This window comes from Toxorhynchites rutilus, chromosome 2 (assembly GCF_029784135.1).
Source record: "Toxorhynchites rutilus septentrionalis strain SRP chromosome 2, ASM2978413v1, whole genome shotgun sequence".
NCBI classification, from domain to species: domain Eukaryota; kingdom Metazoa; phylum Arthropoda; class Insecta; order Diptera; family Culicidae; genus Toxorhynchites; species Toxorhynchites rutilus.
Window position 1 is genome coordinate 281,526,462 of NC_073745.1, and position 27,809 is coordinate 281,554,270.

At 38.5% G+C, this 27,809-nt stretch overlaps 1 protein-coding gene across 2 annotated transcripts in view; it reads right to left on the reverse strand.

Annotated features, from left to right (window-relative positions):
* Positions 1–27,809, reverse strand: part of LOC129764816 (rap guanine nucleotide exchange factor 4) — a 511,489-nt gene that overhangs the window by 387,744 nt on the left and 95,936 nt on the right. For both annotated transcript variants that reach the window (XM_055764313.1, XM_055764312.1), the window contains exon 2: positions 25,393–26,767. In XM_055764313.1, the coding sequence (XP_055620288.1) occupies positions 25,393–25,427 (35 nt within the window). In that variant the 5' untranslated portion in view covers positions 25,428–26,767. The remainder of the gene's footprint in view (positions 1–25,392; positions 26,768–27,809) is intronic.

The window sequence follows — 27,809 nt, forward strand, 5'->3', positions numbered from 1 at the left end:
TTTTGTTATCAATTAACATTCCTGAACTGATATCAAATTTCGTTTCAAGAAAAATTTGAACTGTACACTCAATTTTGCAACGTCTTAATTGGAGGTTTTTGTTTGTATTTTAAACATGAAGTAGAAATGTGACCACTTTGATTGTTTTCTTATCACTACGTGAGAGTAAATTGGATAGATTTTACGATGAATGTAAGTCGCATTTAATTATTTAATTTTTAACCCCGAAAAACTCATAAATAACAAACCAGCACGAGTTGTGTACTCAATTTTGCGATTGACTGTACATCATTCTGGTATTAGTTTTGATGTGACATGCGAATATACCGAACTATCATGCTCCTTTCTTTTCAGTCTGTTGTTCATGACTTTCAAGAAGGATGATGCAATATTAGATAGGATTTCATTCTTGTGACAATCTATCAGTGTTGGGCCCTAGAGGGAAATCGATGAGGAAAATCCTGAAGTTTGTTGTCGAGTTTATGTATCTTGAATGCAGAGCTGTAGAAGTCACTGACAAAATAATTGTGCAATCAATACTTGACAGCAAAGTCAAATACAACCAGGGTCACTAGAATGTCACTAGAAAGCACATCAGTTTGGGTGGATTGTACATTTTCGTAAATATTCAGATTTTATCTGCGCAGAGCAATCCATAGCACCTTGGTCGTCATTATCGATTTTTCATGTCGGTAAACAAATGCACCTTGGTCGTCATTATCGATTTTTCATGTCGGTAAAATACCAGTATGAAAAAAACTGGTAACATAAAGAAGTTCAAACATATACAGAAAAACCTAGAAAGTGTTAAGTTGTTCATCACCAAAAACAGGAACTGATTTTATTCGCAATATTTTTTCCAATGAAAATAACCCTTCTGCTTCTATCGAAATTGGACTAATAATTGGACAGGATGTCCGTTTCGGATTTATAGTACAAAACATAATTTTTATTTTCGTTTTCGTTTTCTGCATTCATTGATCCAATGATTTTTCTTAGACTTAGATTCCAAGTCAGTTTTCAGTTCGATGTATGTTCGTTATGGCTCGAAACTGAATTCTTGGTTTTCACTGTTCAATTTCTCGAACTGGTTATGGCACTTCCTTACCACGAACTCGTAGTCTTCACTTCAGCATTCAGTTGTGGAATATCAAATGCCGTTGAGGCTGGATACTCATCTCATCTCATCATTCGAATATCTTCGGATTGGTATTAGTCCTGTACGACATCCCATCCTTAGCGGCAAATCAATGTGCTCCTCAATTGAGCTAACTTTTAATTAATCACCAGATGGTTATTTGGTACGTATTCAGACATTTCCATTTGTATCAGATTTATAAATCTGAATCATGTAATTAATGCATCTCGATGACCTCAATTCTGATCATAGTTTGTCCGATGCACTGACGTTGGTTTGTCACATGATTACTATGGCAACCACTTGGCGAAATAAAGTGTCACCTGCCGTTCACCTTTAAAATGCAAAAAAAGGCAATATTCTGAAGAAAACCTAAATTATGAATGGATCAATATGATGACAATGAACTCAAGCAATGAGAAATGATGTGAAGTAGATGTGAAAATTCGAATTTTTCCATTCAAAAATGGTGATTTCTAAAACCGGACGAACCATGATGATTTTTCGGGCAAACCATGATCAGAGGTGGACAAACCATGATCATAATTTCTCTTTGAAGTAAATCGTTTTTTTTTTTTTTTTTTTTTTATCTTCGCTTATTTTTCGTCGGCCTATTTCCGCCACTTCAGTGCCAATCACCGACATCAGGGAGGCGACTCCACCTGTTCCTACCTATCAGACTCAACAACTCATGAGCCGGGCCAACTTCTTTTACTTCCCCTCCGAAGGAAGACGTAACCAGAGATTTTTCGCCTCAGAAAATCCCAACGACGCCAGCTGGGATTGAACCCAGGCCGATCGGATTGTGAGGCTGTTACGCTAACCACACAACCACTGGCGCCGTCTGAGTAAATCGTTAAAAACATAAAATTTTGGATAATTTGAACGCCTTATTGTATTATTAGCAACTAGAGACTTGGGGCTTTTCAGCGAATGTCGTCTTGATTATATGTGATTTTCATGAAGAAAAATCGATTTGCATTTGCTAGTTGCGGGAAAACACCCTAAATCGGACAAATCAACATCATTTACCCTACATAGTATTCGATTCGGTTCGACTTGATTGACATAACGAAGGTAAAAAATTACTCCAAATATTCATTTTCATTCCATTTCATTTTTCGCAAATAATTTTGAGCAAGGGTGGAAACCAAGTGAACATGATTTGATTCACAATTAATTATGCACTGAAAAGATCTGTTACAAACTGTGACTAACGATGATTCGATTACATACAATTTTGGACTCGATTATATACAGTTTGGAAAAAAATATTTTTTTATATTTCAAATATGACTTATTTTAAGAAGAAATGTAACCTTTAAACGTTAAGCTGAAATTTAAGTGGCTATTACATGTACAGTGGGATAAAAATCGTGATTTTTGAAGATTTTGCTTGAATCTTCACCAGGAATTGTTTATATCGATTTTGCAGCCAAATGTAAAAAGATAGAAAATGGGTGTGAAAGAACAAATTGTAGAGCGGTTAGAGAGCTTCAAATTAATTGATGGAAACAGTCTAGTTTAATATAAATTTTTAGAATAAAATTAATAATAACATATTAAAAATTATCAAGTTTTAAGCTTTTCACTTCCAAAATGTTATCAAAATCAGAATCGTCTTCCATAGCATACTTTTTAATGTAGAACTAGTTTGAGGCAACAGAGTCAGAAGCAAAAGAAAAGTTTTATAACTTCGTCATTGTTGAAATTCGAACATTTGCATATAGGATTTTTTTTCGTCTATCACCTCCTGAGAGAATCTGAATAATTTTTTTTTTTCATGTGAGAAAGGTGTTTTCTGACTTTAAGTGGATCAAATTCCTCTTTTATATTCAAAAAAACGAAAAATATATGCAAAAAAAACGAATAAATGAAAAAAAAATTTATTCGATTCTATATAGTGAAAAGAAACTGTATATAATCATGTCTGCCATGTACTTATTTACTGTTGAGAAAATGATGTCAAACTTTCTCGCTTAATCAACTGCAATGTTTTTGAATTGGTGAGTGTTTGCATGAATAAGATAAAGATGCTATTTTTAAAGTAATTTGGCTATAGGGGTCGATGATATCACTTCATTCTGGGAAAAGGGTCTCTTGGCCAAAATAGTTTGAGAATCCCGTTTGAGGTATTCTATCTGTATAAGTATGAAAAATAAGAGAGTATCGCTCGTTTATGGTGATGTCAACCCATCAGTCTATTGGGATCTATCTATCCATTGATCGTTAGGAGCGTTTTTTTACCATCACTACTTTGTATTCCACGTTGAAAATAAAACCTCACAGATGTTCCAGGTAAGCCATATTTTAACCGTTTGAATACGGGGGAGCGCGATAGCGCTTCTCTTGTTGTATGTGAAAAGTGCTGTTATTATTTTTGACTTAGCACATCTTAAAGTAGGATTTTTTTTTCTTTCTTTCTCTATTAAAGAGATTTTCAGCCAAAGGCTGGTTCATCTCTAATTGAATGAAATTGTTTAAATACTATTTTTCATTATTTAAAAAAAAAATTATGTATAGATAAGGGAGTTTACGTTAGTAATTTTTATAAACCTCACTTTTTATGTGTTTTTCCCTATTAATACAACTTTTGTGACCTAATCAGTTATCTAAGCTCTTTAGTATTTTTTAAAATATACCCAAACTCATCCACATTTTTGGCCTATGCTAACAAAATTTGCTCCGCACTCGAACGGTTAAGTTTTCTTCGAATTCCATTCTGCACGACTATTTTTTCAATTAGCAAGCTATATACTGAACTGACCATTTCACAATGCAATTTTCGTCCATTCATGTGATACTGGACCCGAGCACGAACAGGTTTGAGTTCTTTCAGCTGTGAAAAAGTTTTAGACGAAAATTCTGTCTGATAATGATTTTATATTAGGTTGGGGAAAAAGAAATGTCGTATATTGTCAATATATGGCAACACTTAAACATATCTTGTGTTGTACTTATCGCATCGGGTCATACTATATGGCTATTTAAAGACGACAATCTGTGCTGCAAGTGTCGTTCTGACAGTGTTGTGATTGTCCTTTTCAGTCTCAAGTTATAACGCGCTAAAGATGGAGTCCACCAAGCAAGAAATTCGCCATATTTTACGTTTTTACTACCTGCGAGGTAAAACTGCAACGAAGGCGGCCGAAAAAATTCGTGTAGTTTATGGACCCGATACTGTAACGACCCAGTTTCATACATTTTCGAGCGGTTATGGACACCACGTCGACCGAGCGATGAAAAGTGCTACAAAAGTGCTGGAATGTTACCCCGCCTTACCTCCCGCAGGCAGCACTGCCCCCAGTTTCAGCTATAATCACAATCAAACTACACGAATTAAGCGAATCGCCATCACTGCAGCATATGCAGCTGTCAAAACTCAACACAACAGTTGGTGAACAGAGAAACGAATTTCGTAAGCATTGAACATTACTTTCATTTTCCATTTAAATTTGTTTTAATTCATTTTAGATTGGCTTAATCAAAGTACCGAACGGCATAGTAGACGAATTGAACAGGTGAGTAAACTAATTTCTATCGGAAAAATATGTTGTGTTGGTCGGCCAACGTAGAGGTGGTTAAATGATTGAAACGATTGTTGTTCCGGATTATTTTTCTGTGTCCAGGGATGTGACCGGAATAAATATTTGTTATTCGATAACGAATTTTTATTCTGGTCATATAATGACGATAACATCGTTTCTATAGGCTATAATATTGAGTATACATTTATACTTTTGTTTAGGGTAATTTCGCATTGCCTTCCATCTCCCTTGGATCAGGAGGCATCATAGTAAACACAGGTGAGCACATTGGATTTAGTTTTACATAATTTTCAAGTTTTTTTTTTGTTATTTTTGCTATTGTTTTATTGTTTTGTTATCGATCAGTTGAAACAGTTAATTATTCCGAGGTTTTCTTGGACCAATATCATTTTTGATATCGTGTCTTTTGACTCTAACATGCAATGTGCTTGTGTACTAATTATGTTATTTTTTTACAGTTTATTTTTCAAATTGCAATTAGTCACCCCAGCATCAGCGGCAGTAATAGTTGATAGAGATGAGTACTACGAATTTGTTTTTGTCTAATTTTTATGTTTGATGTGATAAATGAAATCGATTTGAGCAACATTTCAAAAGGGTTTCTTTTTTCGGCTTTTTTCATTTATTTTAACATTTGACTTTTTTTGCATATTGATTGTTTTATTTATTTACAGATTATTTTTCGAAATTTCATCAGCATTATCGGGAATTATTGTTTATCCAGGTAAGTACAATCAATTAATTAACGGATAGTTCACATATTTAATGTCATGAGTGGGACTGATCTGAAAGTTCAAGTTGGTTTTTGTTCCTAATTATTTATTTTTTTTCCGTGTTTTTTTTTCAAATCGCTATCAGTATCAGTCGCCCCAGTATTATTAATACAGGTAAGAACCATGAATTGATTTCTACATAACTTTTAGGATTTGTGCTGTAATGGAAATCGGTTTAATCAGCTGTTTAAATAATTTCTTGTTTCGGCTTTTTCCAGGATTGAAGTACCTTTTTGTTATTTTTTATAGATTTTAGCAGTTGATATACTTGTATATAAACTATCCTACTTATTTCCAGATCATTCTCCAAATAGTGATCGGTTGCTCATTAATCATTTGATACAGGTGAGTACTATGAAACTATTTTTGTATGATTTTTATGTTTTATGTTATAAGGGAAATCTATTTAACCAACAATTGAAACGGCTTTTTTCTTGGATTAAGAAATGTCCTTTTCATTGATATTAACATTTGATGTATACATTGTTTGATTTATTATTTTATTGTATTATCCATTCGAAGGTTTTTTAATCACCTCAGTCGCCCCCGCATCAGCGATGGTTGGTAGAGGTGAGCATTGCGAATTGATTTTTGAATAATTTTAATTTTATATTATAAGAGAAATCGAAACAGTTGAGGATTAAGGTTGTTTCTTTTTAAATATAAAAATATACTATTATAAATTAAATATACTTTTTTTTTGCTATAGTTCCAATTGATATTGGATGCACTTATATACTTTTTATTTTATGTATTTCCAGGTTATTTTTAAAATCGCTATCAGCCACCTGAACATTAGCGGAAGTTACAGATAATACATTACTGGAAACCTTTGTACTAAACGAAAGAAATATCAGTGTATATAGTGTATTAATATATTTTAACATATAATATAATAGAAGTAGACTAGAAATGTACAGAGAAAGAAATGAAATATTCAAAAAAAAATATCCATATATTACACATGCTTTTAACAAGAAAAATGTATGCATAAGAGTATATAATATAATAGAACTATGTGAATAACCGACAAATAGATAATTGTACAAATTGTATTTTTTTTTTGTAATTTAAGTGAAAATTGCTATTTCTAGGAATAAAATGCTTAATTTTTATCAACGGTGTTATTCTCATTACATTTTATTTTCATTTTCTTGAATAGAAATAGAGCCATAATAAGGGTCGAACGGTTTTGCGTTTGGTCGACGTGGTGCCAGATTAGCCTAATGCTGGCCCGAAATTGGTTGTCAAATACGAAGGGTAGGTCGACAAAATCATTGCAAAATGGCACGATATCGGCACCGATAATGAAGTTGCCTTCTAACTGGCAACAAGTTTGCGAACAAAACGGCGCATATTTGACTTAAATTGGATAATTTTAAATATGTTAAATAAAGCGTCAAATTTCGATCAGAAATACGACATTTCTTTTTCCCCAACCCTATATTATACTGATGAGTTTTATTAGATAATCAGATAAATTGTAAAGGTAATAATTTTTCTTTTTATTGTCGCCAAGCGTCGACACTGCACATTTGTAATAACGGAAAATTGACGAATACACAAATTCTTACTTAGGAACCAATTAAGCAAGGATGTTGTTTTTCTGAGATGATGAAGCCAGTTAGTATCGTTATATAAGCAGCATGCATTTTCCCGTAGGTGATAATTTATATGGTTTATTTAAACAAAAATATCGGTATTTAAAGGTAAACTAACAAAAATACCGATATTTAAGGTTTGATTCAGTTAGAATATGGAATTACTATTCAATTTATAGCAGCGGTAATACATTTCAAAATTCATAAGTACTATCAATAAAACATTCAAATCGATGGGCAGGTTTACATGTCAATAATTGGTAACCCTGCCATTTCGGTTGATAACCTGGAAAATTAGTTTTGGCATACTCTATATTGTTCCTTGTCTCCGAAATTGCGGCCTTGAGTTCATCAACCGTGGTTTACTGCTATCCCTCAGCATAGATGTTGCGTACTAGGATCTCCCAAAGATTTTCTACATGATTCAAGTCTGGAGAACGAGCCGCCCTATCCAATAAGCTATGTTTTTGGTCCTTGATCCATTGGTTAGTTTCCTTGCTGGTATGAATAGCGGCATGGTCTTGCTGGAATGTGATTTTTTGCGACGATATTTACACAAAAGCGATACACTGTGTTTCACAACTACAGAACCACTCATTTTTTCTGAGTTTCCAGAGATATGTAGGAAGTCGGTTGGATTGAAGTATATATTGTTGGACATAATAACTATCTTCATGTATAAGACTTGCCATTCGAACTTTATTGTTGTGTCCAGGCGCGAAACCTTCAAAAAACTAAAATTCTAGTGTTTCATAACTATAGAACCAGATGGAAAAACTCTCACTCCTTCACAAAATTAACGTCAATTTCACATGAATTATAATAAGTTTCTAATTCGTAGGTCATCCTTAGTTCTCAATCAGGTCAAATAATCAATTCGGGTTATTTTAGTTTTTTGAATGTTTCGCGCCTGGACACAACAATAATGTTCAAATGGCCAGTCTTATAAATGAAGATAGGTTTTATGTCCTACACTATATTCTTCAGTTCAACCGACTTCTTACATATCTCTGGAAACTAAGGAAAAATGAGTGGTTCTATAGTTGTGAAACGCAGTGTAGGAGATTTAGTAGGAATTCCAGAACATGTATGTAATCCTTGCTATTCATTTTAAAAAAAGTGAAAGCTATCTTGAGTTTTCCGGTTGCACGGAATCCTCGTCCAAACCATGCACAAGCCTCCATCACAGTTCCTGGTTGAAAAATACTAATACTCTTTGCGTAAATCACGCCAGTACCCGTTGATACCATCAGGATCATTCAAATTGAAGTTTTTTTCGTCACTGATCATAATTTAGCAAAGTTAAAAGTAAAAAAAATGTGGTCTTGTATAGAAAAACTTTTCGTTATGGTATCTAGCAAAATGTATTCTTTTGAAAAAATTCTTTATCATAACATATAATGTTTTTCTTTCAACTTAAATTTGGTTTGTACTAACATAAGGACAACTATCACCACTCACGAGACACGACACGGGACTAAGACACAACACTTAGAGTCCTTACAAACCGAGGTCGGACACCGTATAGTAGATGGGCAACATCGAACCCAAAACCGGTTGACGGAAAAGTTAATATTTTAACCCGTTTAATGTTTGTAAGGACTATAAGTGTTGTGTCTTAGTCCTGTTTCGCATTGGAACATTGGCGATGCATAAATTAACATTGTTTGATACAAAATTCCATTAATCAGCACGAATAACTAATTTTTCCGCATTTGAACATGGAGAAAATTACCAGAACCATGGAAAAGCTTTCAGAGAACATCAAGCAAAGTGAGATTAATTAATTCAATGTAGTTTTTTTTTCTAATGAACCGTCAACTCTAATCCAATTCCATTCCTCTTAAGTGGAAGCCTCATTTCGACACAACTCGCTGGCCGTCTAATGTCCTAGTCACTAACAACCATGCTCCAGCTACGGTTGTAAATGCTGCTAACTATCACAAACAGTAACGCTTGTATGGTTCCGGCCTTGTTCCATGGTGTGGAGATGTATTATCTAGGCTACGGGGTAAAACACCATGTGCAAAGCGTTTCGCCGATGTTTACCTCAATAATAGATGAAGTACTGACACAGGAAGCATCGATTAGCCCTCCAGCAGGACTGCACGGATATAAGTGGTGAATGGATGAGTAAATAACTAATGATTGGTTCGACCGTTGATGTGACTATACCACATCCATTGGAAGCATTCTGCTTAGCGATTTTAATTTGTATAGTGTATGGACCAGATAAATCGATGTTCGTTGGTCATTACGTTACGTAAATGAAGTTGGGAAATATTGAATCAATATTATTTGACCATGATTTTCATATCGATTAGCAAGTGTGAGTAAATGCATAACTTCATATGGGATAATTCTGACTTATGAGTGCCAGTTACTTTGTTCATCTGCGAAAACTGCGAGAAATCAAATCTGGTTCAGCTCTGTTTGTGAACAACACGCAATCCAATATTCTAACGATAATCATTTCCTGGAACCTGCTTTCCATGAAATTAATAATCATTCCGGCCAACTCCGAGAGGGACAAAACATAAACCAAACACCAGCTGTTTCCAAGCGCCAATTTTATCTTCGTTCAGACTTTTATGTATCTGTATTTCATCATTTTATTGGCAAGGAAATGCCCCAAAAAATATTACGACTCTTGGACATCTTTCGTCTGGGTTTGTGCAACAGTCTGCTCTCGACTGTTAATAATATGTTATCTGTAGCTTCACGTTCGAATTTACGAGCGACATTGTAATTTATGAACGATAGCCCAAATGCGTCTAAAACTTGAATCTCAGCAAAAAAACTGCCTGAATCTGAACACAGTAGCACCTCGACCAAGTGGATGTGAGCTCAATCAGGACGACACGTCGTCACGGTTAGACCGAAGGATAAACTCACTGGGAGTTGCCATCGAGTCCTCGCTGTCTGTCTGCCTAGAGTTCAGTCTTCCCCCGCTCAGTGGCCCATCAAGTTCGTATTCACTGCACACAAACACGCGAAAGTCAAACAGCCATTAATCCTTGCTGGTGGTTCTGTTGACATGTGCTGTTTGTATATAGTTATCAGCATATGGACGGACCGGACTTTCAGGGGAGACTACATGTAAATTGTTTGTCATAGCCCTCTGGGAATATGTGGGCCAAGTTCTCGACGACAACAACGACGAAGGTGGCTCGTAGGATGGATAGTAATGAGTGCTTCGTCTAGCAGGAGTTGATTAAGACATAGTTAATTGGACAGGAAATTTATTCGGATTAAGTTGTGATGAGATGGCATTTCACTGGCGCGGGGGAAAAACATTGAATGACGTCGGTACGACTTTTGCACGTGGTTCTCTCAGCACAATAATTTGCTATCGGACGAGGGTTAGATTGAACAGGCTCCACGTGACGAGCTTTAGAACAGTCGAGAAGCGACAGTGGGAACAGTCTGGAAAAAGTTGTGCCTGGGTTCAATGGGAAACATAAGTGCTACGAGAGGCTTTTTTTCTAGCATTCGGGCCCATACCAGCTACAATTCAATTTTGAGATTAGGAAAGAGAATTTGGCTTTCGTTATAGGGTTAAGGAAGAGGTTGGCTCAGAAGAAAGATTCCAACGACCATAAAATGGTCGAAGTGAGTAAAATACATTTTTGAACAGAGCATTTTGTTTGCAATTTAACCTACAGACTGAGGCTGTAAAGCAACACCAATATCGTCAACAGCGAGAGCAGTACCAGCAACAAAGAGTTTCAATTTCGCTGCACAATCGGAACTGTCTGCTCCACTGTTATCATAACACATCATCACGATTTCGGCAGTCAACCAGCTAACAAACAACAAACGGCAACAGGGGGAACGTACAAAATGGCTTTTTTCAAGGTCTTGAGTTCAGAGTAAGTTTTCTAAATTGCCCTTTTCGAGTGAACGAATGAACTGTAAAAGTTTGAAGTCTCTATAATCAAACCCGAGGCAATCATTCATGTTCTAACCGGGAAGCAGTAAACATAAGTAACAAAAGCAGTTGCAAAGCAGCAGCAACAAAGGTATCAGCATCAAAATAGTCTGCAGACTTTCTAATCGAATATTCAGTTTTTACTAGATCATGCATTGTTTTCGGGTGGGATGGGAAGAAGGTGTTTTCCAGCAGTGAGAGCTGTGTTCTTCGGTTGAAAAGTGAAGGTGAGAATTCAACAATCGATATATAGACCCAACACTATGGATATCGGATTTTCGGATGCCGTGCTGCGAAAGGTGTTGCTTATTATAATATGTGGACTATCCCTTTGGAAAGGTATTTAGGAGCACTGGAGATGTAATTTTGCTATGAGTTAGTGAAAAACTACTTGGACAATCAATATGTTCACCGTTTCAGTGTCGCTCTAGACAGGCATAAAATAACAGTTCATATTAACGCTGAGGCTGAGAGTTCATTTGGTAATTTTATTGCTTCGCTGCTTTGAGAATGGTTTGCGCCGTTCAGTGCAAGAGCAACCATCTGCACTGAAATATGAATAAAAAGAATTTGAATTTTTTTGCAATTTTTGATTGCAATTTTTTTATTTATGTCAATTTACGTGTTGCATCGTGTAGTCATCAGCGGTTTTTCTCTCAGTTAACACGTACTCAACCGTTATTACATATCTTCCAACCACTTCAATCTACGTTTGGCATAAATATAAATAAAAACAGTGTGTGCGTTTGATGAAAAAAATAGAGAATCACTCTCCACCAGACGGCATAGAAATCGATATGAATAAATCCATCCATCCATCGAATAAAATTGCACCACTGTGGTGGCTATCTTCCATTATTCTTTTGTATCGAGCAAATCCACTGTTTTGATACCAGCATTAGGAAAGAGAATTGTCTGCTCGCTAGCTAGGCGGTAATGACTGTTAAATACCACCAGTATCTCCACTGCTGCTGCCACTGCTTTTGAGGTCTGGACGGGTAAGCCACCTAGTTACAAAAACATGATGAGGCACTGGTATACGTTCCCAAGCAGTAATGCTAGAAATATGAAAACTGTGAAAGTTAAAGAAGAGATATGAAAGCTGTGAAAATGAACTTCATTGGTTACGAATAACGTTTCCTAATACAATCACTCTCAGTCGAAATGCTAAATTTTGCGATCTGAATGAGCCTAGAGGAACAGTCCGGGAAATAATTCCACCTTCTCAGTGAATAGAGATAATCATCGAAAAGACGTAATTAGAAGTCGGAGGCCGATGGAAGATGAAATCGAATCTCATCGGATGAATCTAACGTGGGAGTTGGTTCAGGCTCCTTCCAGCAGGCGTTTGATTGGTTGTAGACAGGTCTTTGAAATAAAGCGCAATTAATTATGCTTCACTCCTGTCGCAAAGTGATTTATTCCTAACTGAAGGAGTTAATTTATCAGTTCTTTTCAGAGCTATTTTCCAACAGAGTTTACATTATGGAGTTCAAGACATCCAGAGATACATTTCCGGAGAACCGGAAGCCTTCGCTCTCGTACTATCGATCCAACACAAACGATGATGAAATTTTGTCCGGAGCCGCACTAACAAGCGGTGCGGTACCGTCTGTTGGAGATTGTTTCTGTGTATTTGCATCACAATCACACATTGTTGTTGTTTTCATGTTCAAAAAATGTGAAATAATGATACTGGCGGAATAAAATATAATCACCTCAATCACGGAATGACAGCGGCGGCGAAGTTCTCAAACAGACCGATAGTTCAGTGTTACTTTTCCTAAGAAGCCTTTTTAAAACTAAAATGTATTCTAAAAGTCAATATCCTATATAAAAGAAACAAGCAGTAGTTAAACTCAGTTTTTATTTGGTTACCGTTTTGAACAAAATGTAATATTTTTGCTTAAGAATGCACCTTCAGAATATGTATTTACAAGGCAAGCATTTACAAGGCAAGTGCAAAGCTTTATTATAAATTGTAATTGCGAAAAACAATCAATCTTCTTTCAGCGAACGGAAATTGTGCTCTGTGCGAAATTGCTTCAGAGTTATGAATAAAAGAGCCACCAAACCTTCAACTAAGGAGTTATTTTGAAAAAAATAACGCATTACATAGAAATATCTGAGATAATATTAGGTGAATTGTTTTTTTTATGAGTATTAATTTGACAATTAGTGCAAATTAGTTTACTACCGGATTGAGAATCGTTCGCGCTCCTCACTCATTGCATGAATTTATTCATCCATTTGTCATTTATGCCAAATATTTGTTATAAGAGTCGGTTTTTGTCGTCGATAATAATTGCATGATGCTACGTTAACAATCTCTTCTGATTTTATTTACGCTCCGGAAAGTCGTATATTGGTTCTACAGCTCATTTGAAACTGTATTAGGGCTTATTTCACTTTATGGAGGGCAATATTCAACATGTGATTTGTAAAAAAGTGTGGCAGGAATTCGTCACACCATTCGAAAACACCTTTAATAAGCATGTGATAAAACTCCAACGCACACAGCATGTGGCACGTAAAAGTGGTAGAAACGATTCAAAAGTGATAATCTGAATGACAATGACAACCCACACTTTACGCTTACACGTAGCATACGAGAAAAAAAAGAGTGGACTATGAATTATTTTATGGAAGCTCAGCTTGAACGTTAGAAAAACTTGGAAGCGAGCTTCGAGTTACTAAAACGGTAGTTTCCAAACGTTTACAGGCCATGAAAAAGATCCATAAAAAAAGAAAATGAAAACCAAATGAACTGTCTGAAATTGCCTTTCACATTGTTTAAATATCACGTTCTCCTACTCTCCTTCCAATTTTATATATTTTTTTTACTCTCCTTCCAAGAATGAGACAACTATCAACAACACAGCCAAAACGTAACATTCACGATCATGAAGTGTTGTTCTGCGTTTTGTGAGCTCCGCAAGGAGGCATAGTTCAAATGGGATGCTTTTCCAGTCCCAGCGCACTCGCCAGACATTGCACCTTATCATCACCACTTATTCAGATTGACGAATCATTTATTTAACGTAAGGCTACGTTTAACAGATAGTTTGCTAACCATAGTGCATCATTCTATCCAAGGGGAAAAAAACAAAAAAAAGCAGCATTTTTGTTTATTTTGTTTACTTCAGGATACATTCTCAGAATATGTACAAGCAAGCTCCGTACAGTAGTCTCGATCCAGCCAGTGAGAAATCAACACACAGAGGTTTCTGTCCGATGCGAAGTCTAAGATCGAAGTCGGCCGATAGTGTGTTGTGAATGAATGATCTCACACTACAGTGCAATTTTGATCTTTCTTCAAATTTTAGTTCTCAAACTTAAGATAGAGGCTCGATGAAATAAGGCACCGCGTTGGTTTTCATGCCGTCGGGTGAAGAGCGTTTGTGTATGATTAAATCACATGTACGAATTTTTGTTTGTCAGTGTTGTCAACGGTAGATAAAATAAAGGTGAAACAAATGAAGAATCGCATGTGACCACATTATGTATCAACTGTGTTTGTGAAAGAAGAATATTCGCGTTGCATACTCATTGGAGTTCGTGTATTGACATTAAGAATACAAACTTTGATATATGGCCAGCTTGTGTATTGCTCTCGCGAGGTCAAGAATAAATCATGAATTTACCATCTTCAGAGGATTATACAAAACCACCAAACTTTCCACTAAAAAGTAATTACTAATTATTTCATCATTTTTGTCAATGGCACTAACGTTTCTAGAGGAACTCCGCCGTCTCATCGTAACATTACTTGCATTATGTCAGCAAGTGTTCCAAATAAAAAAAATAGGTCAAGTTTTTATGTAATAATATTAACGTCATAACTATGTTTGCTGCGAATGGATATATTTAACAAAACAATCGAATAGAAATCCCCTAATCGGTAAATGGCTTAAATTGTTATTTTCATTAGTTATTTTCAGCATTCCCATTTTCATACTTTCGTTCTGCTCATTTGTGTGCTTACTTACCGGTATCGTCAATAAGAAGAAACTGCGAATACCACTGCGACTCAGTCGCACGTCAATCGGTCGCTCGAAATGCATACACAGACAGTAAACACTGCCACAGAGATGAGAAATATTTCAATTTGTGCTCCACCTCTCATGCGGTCAGAACGTTACAGTAGATTAACCAGTTTTGCTCCAGCCAGCGAGCCGTAAACATCGTTATAGAGGCTCGATATTTTGTCACCTTGTGAATGAACTCGTGGTGCGATTTCGTTCGCAACGTCCAATCCAAGCTGGAGCTCGATGTTATTATACAAATCGTCGGCTTTCATGCCGCCTTGTGGAAAGTGCTTGCATAGTTTTGCATCAAACACAAAATAAATTTATGTTATAATGACAAGTTTTGGTAGAAGTACTAGGAAATTTATAGTAAAAGAAAATTGTAAAGGGTGTATTAGAAGATCAATCAACGAACAGTTCTGTGATTGAATCCACGAACGTTCGCTTAGGAAACGTGGAAACTTAGGAAAAAATACATGCAAAAAAACGAATAAAAAAAATTGTTTTGACTCGATTATATACAGGATTCGATTATATACAGTGAAAAGAAATCAGGAACTGTATATAATCGAGTCCGCGCTGTATTGTTTTTTGGAATAAAAAGGGGCTTCTCCGCGTTGCGCAATTATTATTCTCATTCTCAGAAAAAAAACTTGCAAATTGCATCTTCTTTCAGCTTTTTAACTACCAAGCGCAAAGAACGATGAAAACGAATTACGTGAAAAATCGGAGTTGCCAAATGTGATATAGTTTATGACGATTATTTTCCCACAAATGTGATAAATGTTCTCAGTATGATATATTCACAGAATCTTCGCAATCGTTTGAATAGAATATTCCATATTATCCAATAAAATTGTAGTTTGTCATCGCCATCGGATATCTATCTATATATATAAAAATGGAGTGATGTCTGTCTGTCTGTCTGATTCTTATAGACTCGGAAACTACTGAACCGATTGACATGAAAATTGGTATGTAGGGGTTTTTGCGGCCGGGAAAGGTTTTCGTGATATTTTGAGACCCCTCCCCCCTCTCTAAGGGGGGGCTGCCATACAAATGAAACACAAATTTCTGCATTACTCGGAAATTAACCAAGCAAACGAAACCAAAGTTGGCAAGTGAAAGTTTTAGGGTGCAATAAATGTTTCTATGATGGTTAGACAGTCCTTCCCCCACTCAAAGGGGGGGCTGCCATACAAATGAAACACAAATTTCTGCATTACTCGAGAATTAATCAAGCAAATGAAACCAAATTTGGCATGTGGGGGTTTTAGGATGCAATAAATGTTTCTATGGTGTTAAGATACTCCTTCCCCCTCTCTTAGAGGGGGCTGCCGTACAAATGAAACACAATTTTTTGCATTACCCGAGAATTAATCAAGCAAATTAAACCAAATTAGGCATATGGAAACATATAGGGTGCAATGAATGTTTCTATGGTGGTTAGATACCCCTCCCCCCTCTCTTAGGGGTGGCTGCCATACAAATAAAACACAAATTTCTGCATTACTCGAGAATTAATCAAGTAAATGGGCGGGACGAAGTTTGCCGGGTTAGCTAGTAGTATATAAAGCAAGTACGTTCGGTTGATTTTCATTTTTTATTATCATTTCCAACACTGTATAATTTGACTGAAAACTTATGTTTATAAGTTTTCTAATCAGCAGTCGGTTGATTCTATTCGGATTCAACAGAAAAGTAGTCTTGAATTGAACCCGAATTCATTATTATCGTTGCCCGCATATTTCTCTAGCGCACCGACAGTTGAATTTGGGTCCCGCAAGAAACTCGACCGAATCACTCTGGGCGACGAAGGTGTTAATACAGAAATCATAAAACTATCCATCTGTAAGGTCGTGTTCACCAGTTGTCAAATAATGTGAAAGTCATGACCAAAACAAAAGAACAAAAACCTACCACTCAGTGGAAAATTTAGGGAAAGTTCATAGAATGACTATGGAAATCGTTTTCGAGGATAAACCGCACCGCTGATCATCCGCTCGCTCGGATAATCAGGGTTCTACTGTATTCATATCCATTTTTGGCCGAACGGAATTTGCCGGGCAGCTAGTCGTATATAAAAATTAAAAAAAAGAAAATTAATATAAACTGGTCTAGAATGGCTTAAATGATATTATATTAAGTAATTATTCGGAAGATTTTTTCCTCGTTGAAACACCAATTGTTGAACAGTAGGTGTTATTTAAAAGCCATGCTTGAAATGAACCAAAAGGCGGGGTACCATTCCTCCCACACAACATAAATTACAAAAAAAACTTCGTAGGATTTCTCAACGATGTTCAGGCGTAAATCGATCTATTTCATACAGCGATAATATAAATTTAGCGTGCAAACTATTATCGGAGCTTTTTGGATAAGGAATGATGTGTTCCGATCGAGTTGCGAACTAAGACTATTGTTTCTTTATTAAAATTTCAGTTTCAGTATAAAGGATAGGTTGAATACAATTGGGAAAGGGGGAAATAATTGCTATATTGTTTTTCATCTTGTCGATCGGATGCTGTGAGTGTAGCGTCAACTCCCCCTCTAGACCAGGTGTACATTCAGCGATAGCGAAGTGGAATAAATACTCGTCGACCAGAACGAGTAACCCTAGTCGTTGGAGTCATTGTGGTAGTTGTAACAGCAGGTCCAGATAAACTCGATGGGTGCTGCTCTTCGAATGTGTAGGCGGGTTTCAGTCGATCAACGGAAACATTGACTGACCGTCCTTTGATATTCACCTTGAAAAATTTGTCTTTTCGGCTTACTACCTCGAATGGTCCTTCGTATGGAGACGATAACGATGGTCGCACAGAATCGTTGCATACGAAAACGTATTTGCAGGAGTGTAGATCCTTATTAAGAAAAACATTCATGCTACCGTGCCATGCAGTCTGTTTTGGGCGAAGATTCCGCATTAGTTTACGTAGATTGGCGACGAATTCAGCTTCGTTCGATGTTTTCGGATCGTCCACGAAAAACTCGGATGGTATTTTAAGAGTGGTTCCATATACCATCTCGGCTGGCGACGCTTTGATGTCCTCCTTGTAAGCCGTCCTCAAACCAAGTAGAATAACCGGCAAGTGTTCGCTCCAATGATCGGGATCGTGGCACAAGATCACCGATTTCAAAGTTCTGTGCCACCGCTCGACAATGCCAATCGATTGAGGATGGTATGCAGTTGTGCGTAGGTGAGTAGTTCCAAGCATACGAGTTAGCTCGGAGAACAACGACGATTCGAATTGTCGTCCTTGGTCGGTCGTGACGTAGAATGGTACGCCAAAGCGCGCAATCCACCCGGCAACTAGGGCCTCTGCGATTGTTGGTGCTGTCATATCCGGAATAGGAAACGCCTCTGGCCAGCGTGATGACAGTGAAGCAGTAGCGATGTCCTTTACTCGGCGGGAAAGGCCCAACAATGTCGATATTGAGATGGGAAAATCAACAGTCCGGTGTTGAATATCGGGTTACAGGTGATTATGTGTAGCGTGTCACCTTCGAACGCTGACATTGCAAGCAACCCCTGGCGAAAGAAATGCTGTCCTTCCGGATGCTTGGCCAAACGAATCTCTCCGTCATCAATTTAGCGGTTGCACGTGTACCAGGGTGAGAGAGATTGTGCGTTGCTCGTAACGCTACATTTCGAAAACGTTTCGAAACGAAAGGTCTGATGCGATTGCCAGAGCAATCACAAAACAGTTGTTTCGAGCTGCCTGGAACGGTAAAAAGTTTTAACTTCAACGAGTGTTTGGTTTTACCTTTCAAAATATTTTGCAGCTCGTCGTCGATTTTCTGGTCATCAGCAAGTGCGTCGAAATTTAGCGAAGACAGGGATTGGATGGAAGCGATGCGAGAGAGTAAATCGGCAACGATGTTTTCCTTCCCTACTATGTGCCGAATATCCGTCGTAATTTGTCCGATGAAGTCCAGCTGGCGAACTTGACGATTGGAGGCTTTATCTGACTTCTGATGAAAAGCAAAGACGATCGGTTTGTGGTCGGTATAGATGTGGCAACTTCGTTCTTCTAACAACCCAAAGTGCCGCACTGCGAGGAAGATCGCCGTAAGTTCACGATCGTATGTACTATAGCGAACTTGTGCTTTGTCGAACTTTTTTGAAAAAAATCCTAGCGGTTGTATTTCTCCATCGACGATCTGGTGCAGCACTGCACCTGCTGCGATATCGGAGGCGTCGACCCAGAGAGACAACTCAGCGGATTTAGCGGGATGCGCTAGTAGTGCCGCTTGAGCGAGCTGCTGTTTGCATCGCTCGAAAGCTATTGTAGTTTCCTCACTCCAAAATAATGGTGAACAATCGTTTCGTTTGTTACCAGGGGTCATTTGCAACAATGGAATTTGAGCTTCAATGGCATTTGGAATAAACCATCGATAGAATTTTATCATGGCCAAAAAACTTTTCAGTCCCTTCACTGTGGCTGGTAACTGTAAATTTTGAACAGCTTCAACGCGTGCTGGCAACGGACGAATTCATTCTGCGGAAATGGAATGTCCCAGGAAATCGAGCTTGTCCCGACCGAATCCACATTTTGCAACGTTTATGGACAAATTGTGATCCTTGAGCCTTTGGAAAAGCTGGCGTAAATGCATTCAATGCTCTTCGGACGATGACGAAGCAATAAATATGTCGTCAATGTAGGAATATAAAATTCAGTCCACGAACGACCTCGTGAATGAGCCTCTGGAAAGTTTGGGCTGCGTTCCGTAATCCAAACGTCACGAAAGAAAATTCAAACAGTCCAAAAGGCGTCGTGATAGCCGTTTTTGGAATGTCGTCGGGATGGATTGGAACTTGATGAAACGCCTTCTGCAAGTCAACTTTGGAAAATATGGTTTTACCTTGCAAAATGGTCGTAAAGTCCTGTAGGTACGGTAGGGGATAGCGATCTGGTACGGTCTGGGCATTCAAAGCACGATAGTCTCCACATGGACGCCAGGAACCATCTGCCTTTTTTACCATATGGAGTGGGCTTGCCCAGTTACTGCTGGACGGCTGGCAGATTCCAAGTTTCATCAAGTGCTCGAATTCTGTGCGGGCTGCTTCGAGTTTGTCCGGCGCAAGACGGCGGGGTCTGGCATACACAGGTTGACCAGTTGTTTCGATACGGTGAAAAATCGATGACTTGCTGACTGTACCTGGAGGCGCAAGACGGGTGATGCTGGGGAATTCTGCCAGTATTTCAGCATACGGTGACATCATACTGAAAGTCTTGATCGTAACTTGATTATTGACGGTGAGAGATCCGGTTGACTCAAGACTTGTTGTGTTGTCGATAAGGCGATTTCGTTTTAAATCGATCAACAAGTCAAAGTGGCATAAAAAGTCTGCCCCGATTATTCCAGATGCAACGTCAGCAATGACCATAAAAAGGACCATAAAAACTCGCGACGGAGACCGAGATTCAACTTAAGTAACACTTCTCCGTACACTTCAATTGGCGTTCCATTCGCGGCGAACAATTTCACGGTTGTAGGTTTAATGTTAACAGAACTCAATCCTTTCGGTACTACGGACACGTCGGCACCAGTGTCGATCAAGAATTGCATACAGTTGGTGGAGTCGGTAATTTTCAATCGACAGATTGTTACTGTGTTGGAAAGCTCGCCTATTTCCACCACAGAATTGGAAACGTGATGTCACTGTGAATTGGAACACACCTGCTGGCCATTGGAGCAGGGTTTGCGGCACCTCCGGGCATCATTTCCGAACGTTCGATGATACCAGCATAGCCCGATCGACGGTTCCAAAAGGCGCGCGAGTAGATTGTTTCTCATTTACACGAGAAAGGGAACGTGAACGACCACGAACATTTTTCTGGCTGAGCAGCACTTTTTCGAATTTCCTAGATAGCTCAGCGGTTTCACGTTTCAGATCCTGCATCGGATCATTGCATGTACTTTCCAGTACATTTGGAGCCGCCATCGCTGTATTTTGTACACTGTAGTCGATGGCGTTGATTTTTCGCAAAACCATCGAATCCACAATGGCGTCGGCGATGGTGATTTTGTCCGTCGCGTCTCCTCTTGATTCGATAACTGCTGCTTGGGCATGTGGCGGTAATCTGGATGCCCACATATCAAGCAACACCGGTTCACCAAGCGAATTTCCTGCAACCCGCTTCATTTCGTTGAAGAGTTGACTCGGTTTCAGATCTCCCAGTGGCATATCGGACAAAACACGTTGTAGACGCCGTTGCTGACTATCGGCAAAATACTCGATCAATTTGTGCTTGATGTAGGTGTATTTGTCGTTTGCCGGAGTAGCCTCTATGATCGATCGTAGCTCTGTCAATTTATTTATCGGCACCTGTGCCATTACAATGTTGTATTTCCGCGAGTCGTGTTGAGAATGCGTACCGATTCCTGATGCAGCAAACCAGAATTCCAACGACATGAAATATGTCTCAATGTTCGTTTCGGCCATACTGGGCGGACTGAGCCGTGGCGCGTTTATCGTTTCGACCACAGACTGACTAAAGGGTGTGTCACATCAAATTGCATCACGGAAAAAACGCTGTAGAAATTTAATTTTTAGGAATTATATCTTCAGCTTTCGCTTATAATCAGATAAGAGTGTATAGATCACGTTGGCCATGCTTCACTGTCAATTTTTCGTAAATTTGGAAAAATGTCGTCGAACGAAACAGAGCGTCGTGAATTAATCCTGTGCACTCATTTCGAGAATCCGGAGTTGTCACATCGGGACATCGGTAAGATGCTGGGAATCGTCCAATCCACGGTCAGCAGAGTACTAAAACGATACTTCGAGAACCTAACCATCGACCGGAAGGTGAAGAACGGCAAAAATGGATGCTCCGTCAGTGAAAAAGATCACAAGCGCGTAGTTAAGCAGTTTAGACGTGATCCGAGAAGTTCGGTCCGGGATGTCGCCAATAAGCTGAATTTGTCAAGTTCATTCGTCCAGCGGACCAAGCAGCGGAAGGGCCTGCGTACATACAAGGTTCAGAAGGCTCCTAACCGTGACGAAAGGCAAAACATGGTGGGGAAGACGCGAGCCCGGAAGCTGTACACCGAAATGCTGACGAAGCCGCATTGCCTGGTAATGGATGACGAAACCTACGTCAAAGCGGACTTTCGTCAGCTGCCGGGCCTGTTGTTCTTCTCCGCAGAGGACAAATTCAGCGTTCCGGAGGAGATTCGCAAGCAGAAACTATCCAAGTTTGCCAAAAAGTACATGGTGTGGCAAGCGATCTGCTCTTGCGGAAAGCGGAGCATCCCCTTCGTGATCACCGACACGGTAAACGGGCTGGTGTACCTTAAGGAGTGCCTACAGAAGCGCTTACTACCACTATTGAAGCAGCACGAGGGCCCGACCATCTTCTGGACGGATCTCGCTTCGTGCCACTATTCAAAGGACGTGTTGGAGTGGTACGAAGCCAACGGGGTCACCTTCGTGTCAAAGGAAATGAACCCGCCCAATGCGCCGGAGCTTCGCCCAATAGAGAAATATTGGGCAATTATGAAGCAGGTCCTCCGGAAGAACCCAAAAGTTGCCAAATCGGAGACGGACTTCAAGAGAAAATGGATTTCTGTTAAAAAAAAACTACAACCTGACGTTGTACAGAACCTTATGGACGGGGTAAAGAGGAAGGTGCGAGCATACGGGCTTGGGCTCGAAGTATGAATACAAAGAAAATGCCAAAAGTTGTTTAATAGTTTTTATTTTACTGTCTAAAATTTTCAAAAGGATCGGTCTACTGGACGAATTTCTACAGCGTTTTTTCCGTGATGCAATTTGATGTGACACACCCTTTAGTGCTGGATTTATCCTCCGTCATTTCGCGTGAACGTAACCGTACGATGAGAACTATTATAATTTTTCGATACGCGGGACTTGTTGTTCGAGGAATAGCGATTTTGTGACTGATCACGTCGGGGTCACCACTTTAGCGTGCAAACTATTATCGGAGCTTTTTGGATAAGGAATGATGTGTTCCGATCGAGTTGCGAACTAAGACTATTGTTTCTTTATTAAAATTTCAGTTTCAGTATAAAGGATAGGTTGAATACAATTGGGAAAAGGGGAAATAATTGCTGTATTGTTTTTCATCTTGTCGATCGGATGCTGTGAGTGTAGCGTCAATAAATGATGCGATGATGCCACATAAATTTGAATTTCTATCAATTTTTAGCCACACAAAAGCTGGCACAGTCAACATTGCATTTGAATCAAGAATAAATCAAAACATGGACCAGCCTTCAGAATCATATTTAAGATCGAGCGCATTTGTGTGGAGCTCAGAGAACTGATAATTAGATGACGAATCATTAAAAAACCTCATGTTGTCGATAATGTCCATTTAATTTTGTCTCAATTCTCGGCAAAGGTAAAAAGTCTCAAGGTACCGAAACAGGTGGATACGGCGAATGATTTGGGACACATGAACTCTGTCAAATTCTCCCTATATGAATTTGTAATTTTAAATCCTGCTTCCCGCTGAACATTTTTCAATTTTTTAAAGTTTTTACTATCTTCAGAGGTCTTCATGTCAATATTGAGCGCGATCTATTATTTAGTGTTTTTTACAGCGTCATTAAGAAAAAGTAAAAGTGTTTTTGGTCGGTGATTTTTGTATGAATAATTCTATTGGTCAAAGATATTGTGTGAAATTGTTACATTTGTTGACTCAACTATGTTGAAAACACGGCTGTATAAATGGTATAAAACATTAAAAGACGACCGAGAAGAGATAAATGATTCGCCATGCCAGGATCGACAATCCACCTGTTAAACTGATAAAAACATCGACAAAATAAAAGGAATGGTGCTCGAAAATTGTTTCTCACGAGACGGCTCGTCATATTTTGGGTTGTAGCATGACTAATGCCAAGAGAACTCAATTTAGAAAGTAGAAGGGGTTGAGCCTACGGGCACGGACGGAAGTTTGACGTAGGACTGTGATTGTTCAGAACAGTTGTTTTTTTTTATGTGTAATTCTTTTCATTGTTCAGAAATCTGTTAGTTTGAAACTCTAAATGGTAGCCCTGAAAAGGGCCGTTTGTAGTATGTACTCATATCCTTCAAACGGTTTGTAACGAACAAAGAAAGACAATAAACTTCTGACAGGAAGTTCAACAGTCTAACTGAAAATGATTAATGAATATCAGTGGGACACATAACAGTATGGAATGGTAGATGAAGTACATGTGAAACGGTAAACAAAAAAAAATATATCATCATTGATTACATTGAATATGGAATTTATGGGGAAAAAACGAAAAAACAAGTTGAAAATACTCACGGTTTCGTGATATTTTGAGGTAAAATACACATGAAATCATGGAATTGCTTTATTTTTAATGGATAGCTATGGAATTGTGATTTATTCCCATTGCCTTATTCTTATTATTAGGCATCGGGAGCAGGAGCTTTTTCGGAGAAATAATGTTCGTTTGCAGACTATCACTATCAAGTCGTATTGGTTCTACTGCTCAATTCATCATAGAAGGAATTGAGTCATTGAGAATATTAATATTTCATTTCGTTTCATTTTTGTGATGCGATGTAATGCGGATCTCAATGCCTCCTCCTAATTAATGAACGATCACTGTATGGGTGACACTTTCCTCGTTGTTTTGATGAAATCTTGCATGAAGTTTGAGTGATGCATGAAATCTTGCATCTGATTATTTTAACAGCTTGCTAATTTGTTAGATAGAATGAATTATTGCACGCAATTTTTTGTTACATACAACATTCATAGGAACGAATGAATAATACATGATTTTCCTTCGCATCCGCTCGCAAAACATACCTCTGTTATTTATCAAATTGCTCACTTGTATTATTATTTCCACTGAGACATCAACAGGCGATAAAAATGCTAAATAAATTTGCCGTCTAATGGTATATATTATAACATGTACCGAAAGAACGATTCTGCGTAATATGCATTTGAAAACTCTTAATAAACGTTACATTTTTCGTAGAGTAACCCCCCTATATAGAAATTAAAGACGTAGTCCTACGTCAAAAAATTGAAAGTATAAAACCTCCTTTCCAGTTGGAACAATACATCAAAAAGTGAAGAAACATTTTAAACTCAAGTTCGTTTCGATAACTTAAACACGAGCTAAGATGACGATATTATGTGTGGAGGCATTTCTCTATGACATGACATGGTAAATGATATTGAGGATTTTGTTCCTCCCTTGATAATGGCATTCTCTTCAGTCTCGCTGTTGAATAAAATCCAAGAGACGATGCGTGATGAATATTATCATCATTTCCATGTTTTATCTGAGTGTGTATTTATAATAAATATTTTCTGTGAATGTCAAATTATACACTATAGAGCATATAAATCCATCGCAAACCCAAAACTCACCTCTTATCAATCGCGGTGATCCATTCCATCGCCATTTTGGCAGCCGGGGGGTTCCTGTACTCAGCCAACACTGCTGCTGTTCGTTTCCTCTTGCTCTTGACGTTCGGAGTCGAGTTTATTATTGCATTCGCACAACACAACACAACACTACGCCAGCAGCGCCATCACCAATTATGGCGATATTAATTATTTTTATGACTTTTTGCAATAAACGTTCACTCCATTTACAATCTCCGTTTCAGGGCACCTCGGGAGTTTTTATTTGAAAACGGAGGGTACGTTCTGATTACCGGTTTATTTGCTTTTCATCGAATGAGTGCTACCCCTTGGTTGGAAATTAACAAATTTACAACGAGTTATTAAATACACATAAATCACATTTATTTGAGCACGTAAGTAGACGATAGTAGACCACTTGTGTTGGTTTTCACTGGTTGTAGGATTTTGAACGAGATGAAACTTCCTTCATCAAGTTGGATTTATGCGGTAAGATGATTTCATTTTCACTGTGGTATGTTATCATTGCCACAACTTTTTTTTCTACCTCTATTTGCTTTCTCAAATCGCACAGTTTACATTGGTTCATAAATTTTTGGAAGGACCTGCCGTTGAAAAAGATTTTTTCTTCTCCCGTATATTTGTCCACTTTTCTTCGAGTGGATCTTCTTTGAAGCACCCCTACCCAATCTGACACACGCATAAACTCCCTACTTCTTGCGAAAAAGCCCTCGAAACCCTCACAAAAGAAACAAAAAGATAGAATTCACTCTCCCAGGATCAGCTTCCTGGGACACATTTCGGATTCGGGTGGTGTTCGCAATGGTCTGCCGGCCACTTTTCGCACCGTCGCTAATGAAACCCTCGTAAACGATCTTTGAACGAAGGCTTGAACTCTTCCCGCTAGCCGCTAACCTCACTACATCTTAAACTCTCCTTTCCGAGAGCGAGGGGGTAAAATGGGGCCTGTTGCGAGTTAATAACAGCATGAAAATATGAAAGCTTTTCGTCCCACACTGCGGCGGTTGGGCGGTTGGGAAGCCTTCTTCATTCGGTGTGGATTGAAGTTTTGTGCGAGCTGCGAGGATGCTATCCGAGGCGAGCGTGAGCGTGAATAATGCTGGGGTGTTAATATAGTTATATCGGTTAATTCTAGCCTGTCACGACGTCCAGTCACACAGCTATACACTGGTACGTGTGTGCACTCCCCGGTCTTCCCGGACAGTAGATTATATGTTGTCACTAAGGGTAAGCAGTATGAAAAAATGAGACAATGAAAATTTATAGCGTTCCACTGCGGCACTCACACTTCAGGACCGGAAGCCTCGGGAAATATGTTCAAATATGGGTGATTCACTTTCAATTACACTCGTGGTACCTGTTGGAGAGTGGGCGAGAGAAAGAAGGAAAAGTTTTGATTAATATATGACACCAGGTGGATGTAAATTTTTGATAATGGTAAAGTTTTCGTGTGTCCCAAATGATGACACTTTTTGCTCCGTGTGCATCAGGAGGAATATAATCTCTGGATCGAGAGTTAGTTTGGGAAACTAATAAATCTGCAAAATGTTGAGGACACTGCATTGGATGGCAGTTCTCTCGAGTGGTAAAAAAAGGGCGAACATGGAGAACAGACCTATTTTACTTTTTAGTTTTAATCTTTCCGTTATTATCATCGGAGCCATAATTAAGATCATGTCTGGTAGCACAGTGGTCATCCCTAGAAACGCTATAAAACCGAATCCCAATCTTGAAAACACAGAGAACGAAACAGTAGATAGAACATGATTCTATAATTGGAAATTCGGATCTAAACTGTAATCCATCTATCGGAATTCTGTAATTCGTGTAATTGTAATTTGTGGATCTAAAACATGAGTCTACGTGAGAGTCTACACAAAAAATGAGAACACAAGATATTCTATTCTGCGTCAACTTTTATTGATGCAATGTTTATTGAGAAATCTTACGGCATATTAGCTGGGAGCACTCTCCCTTTGTGTTGTATGCTGAGCTTGAGACGTTTCTCAGAAGAATCACATCTCGTTCCAGATCTTGGAAATGAGCTTCTTAAATTGGTCCCCGTGAACTTTATGTTTGCTCAGCTTGGTCAGAATGTACAACCATACATAAAAGACCAGGTGATTAAAGCCCGGGGAGCTGAAAGGGCACAGAATCTTATCGAGAAAACCTGTCAAAGAATTACTCATCAGAATACACGAACTCCGGACCTGCGTGCCGCGAAAGTATCAGTTTGGCTCTGTCCAGCCTCTTCTTCGTTGTAGCCTTCGTTACCCCGTGAACCTTTCGTTTCTTGTACGGCTTGTATCCCAGGTCCTTCATCATAATTGTGAGGGCTGTCTCGATCGACGGTTTCTGTTTCTGCGGTTTTCCGGACCGAGCGGTTCATTTTTCGACGA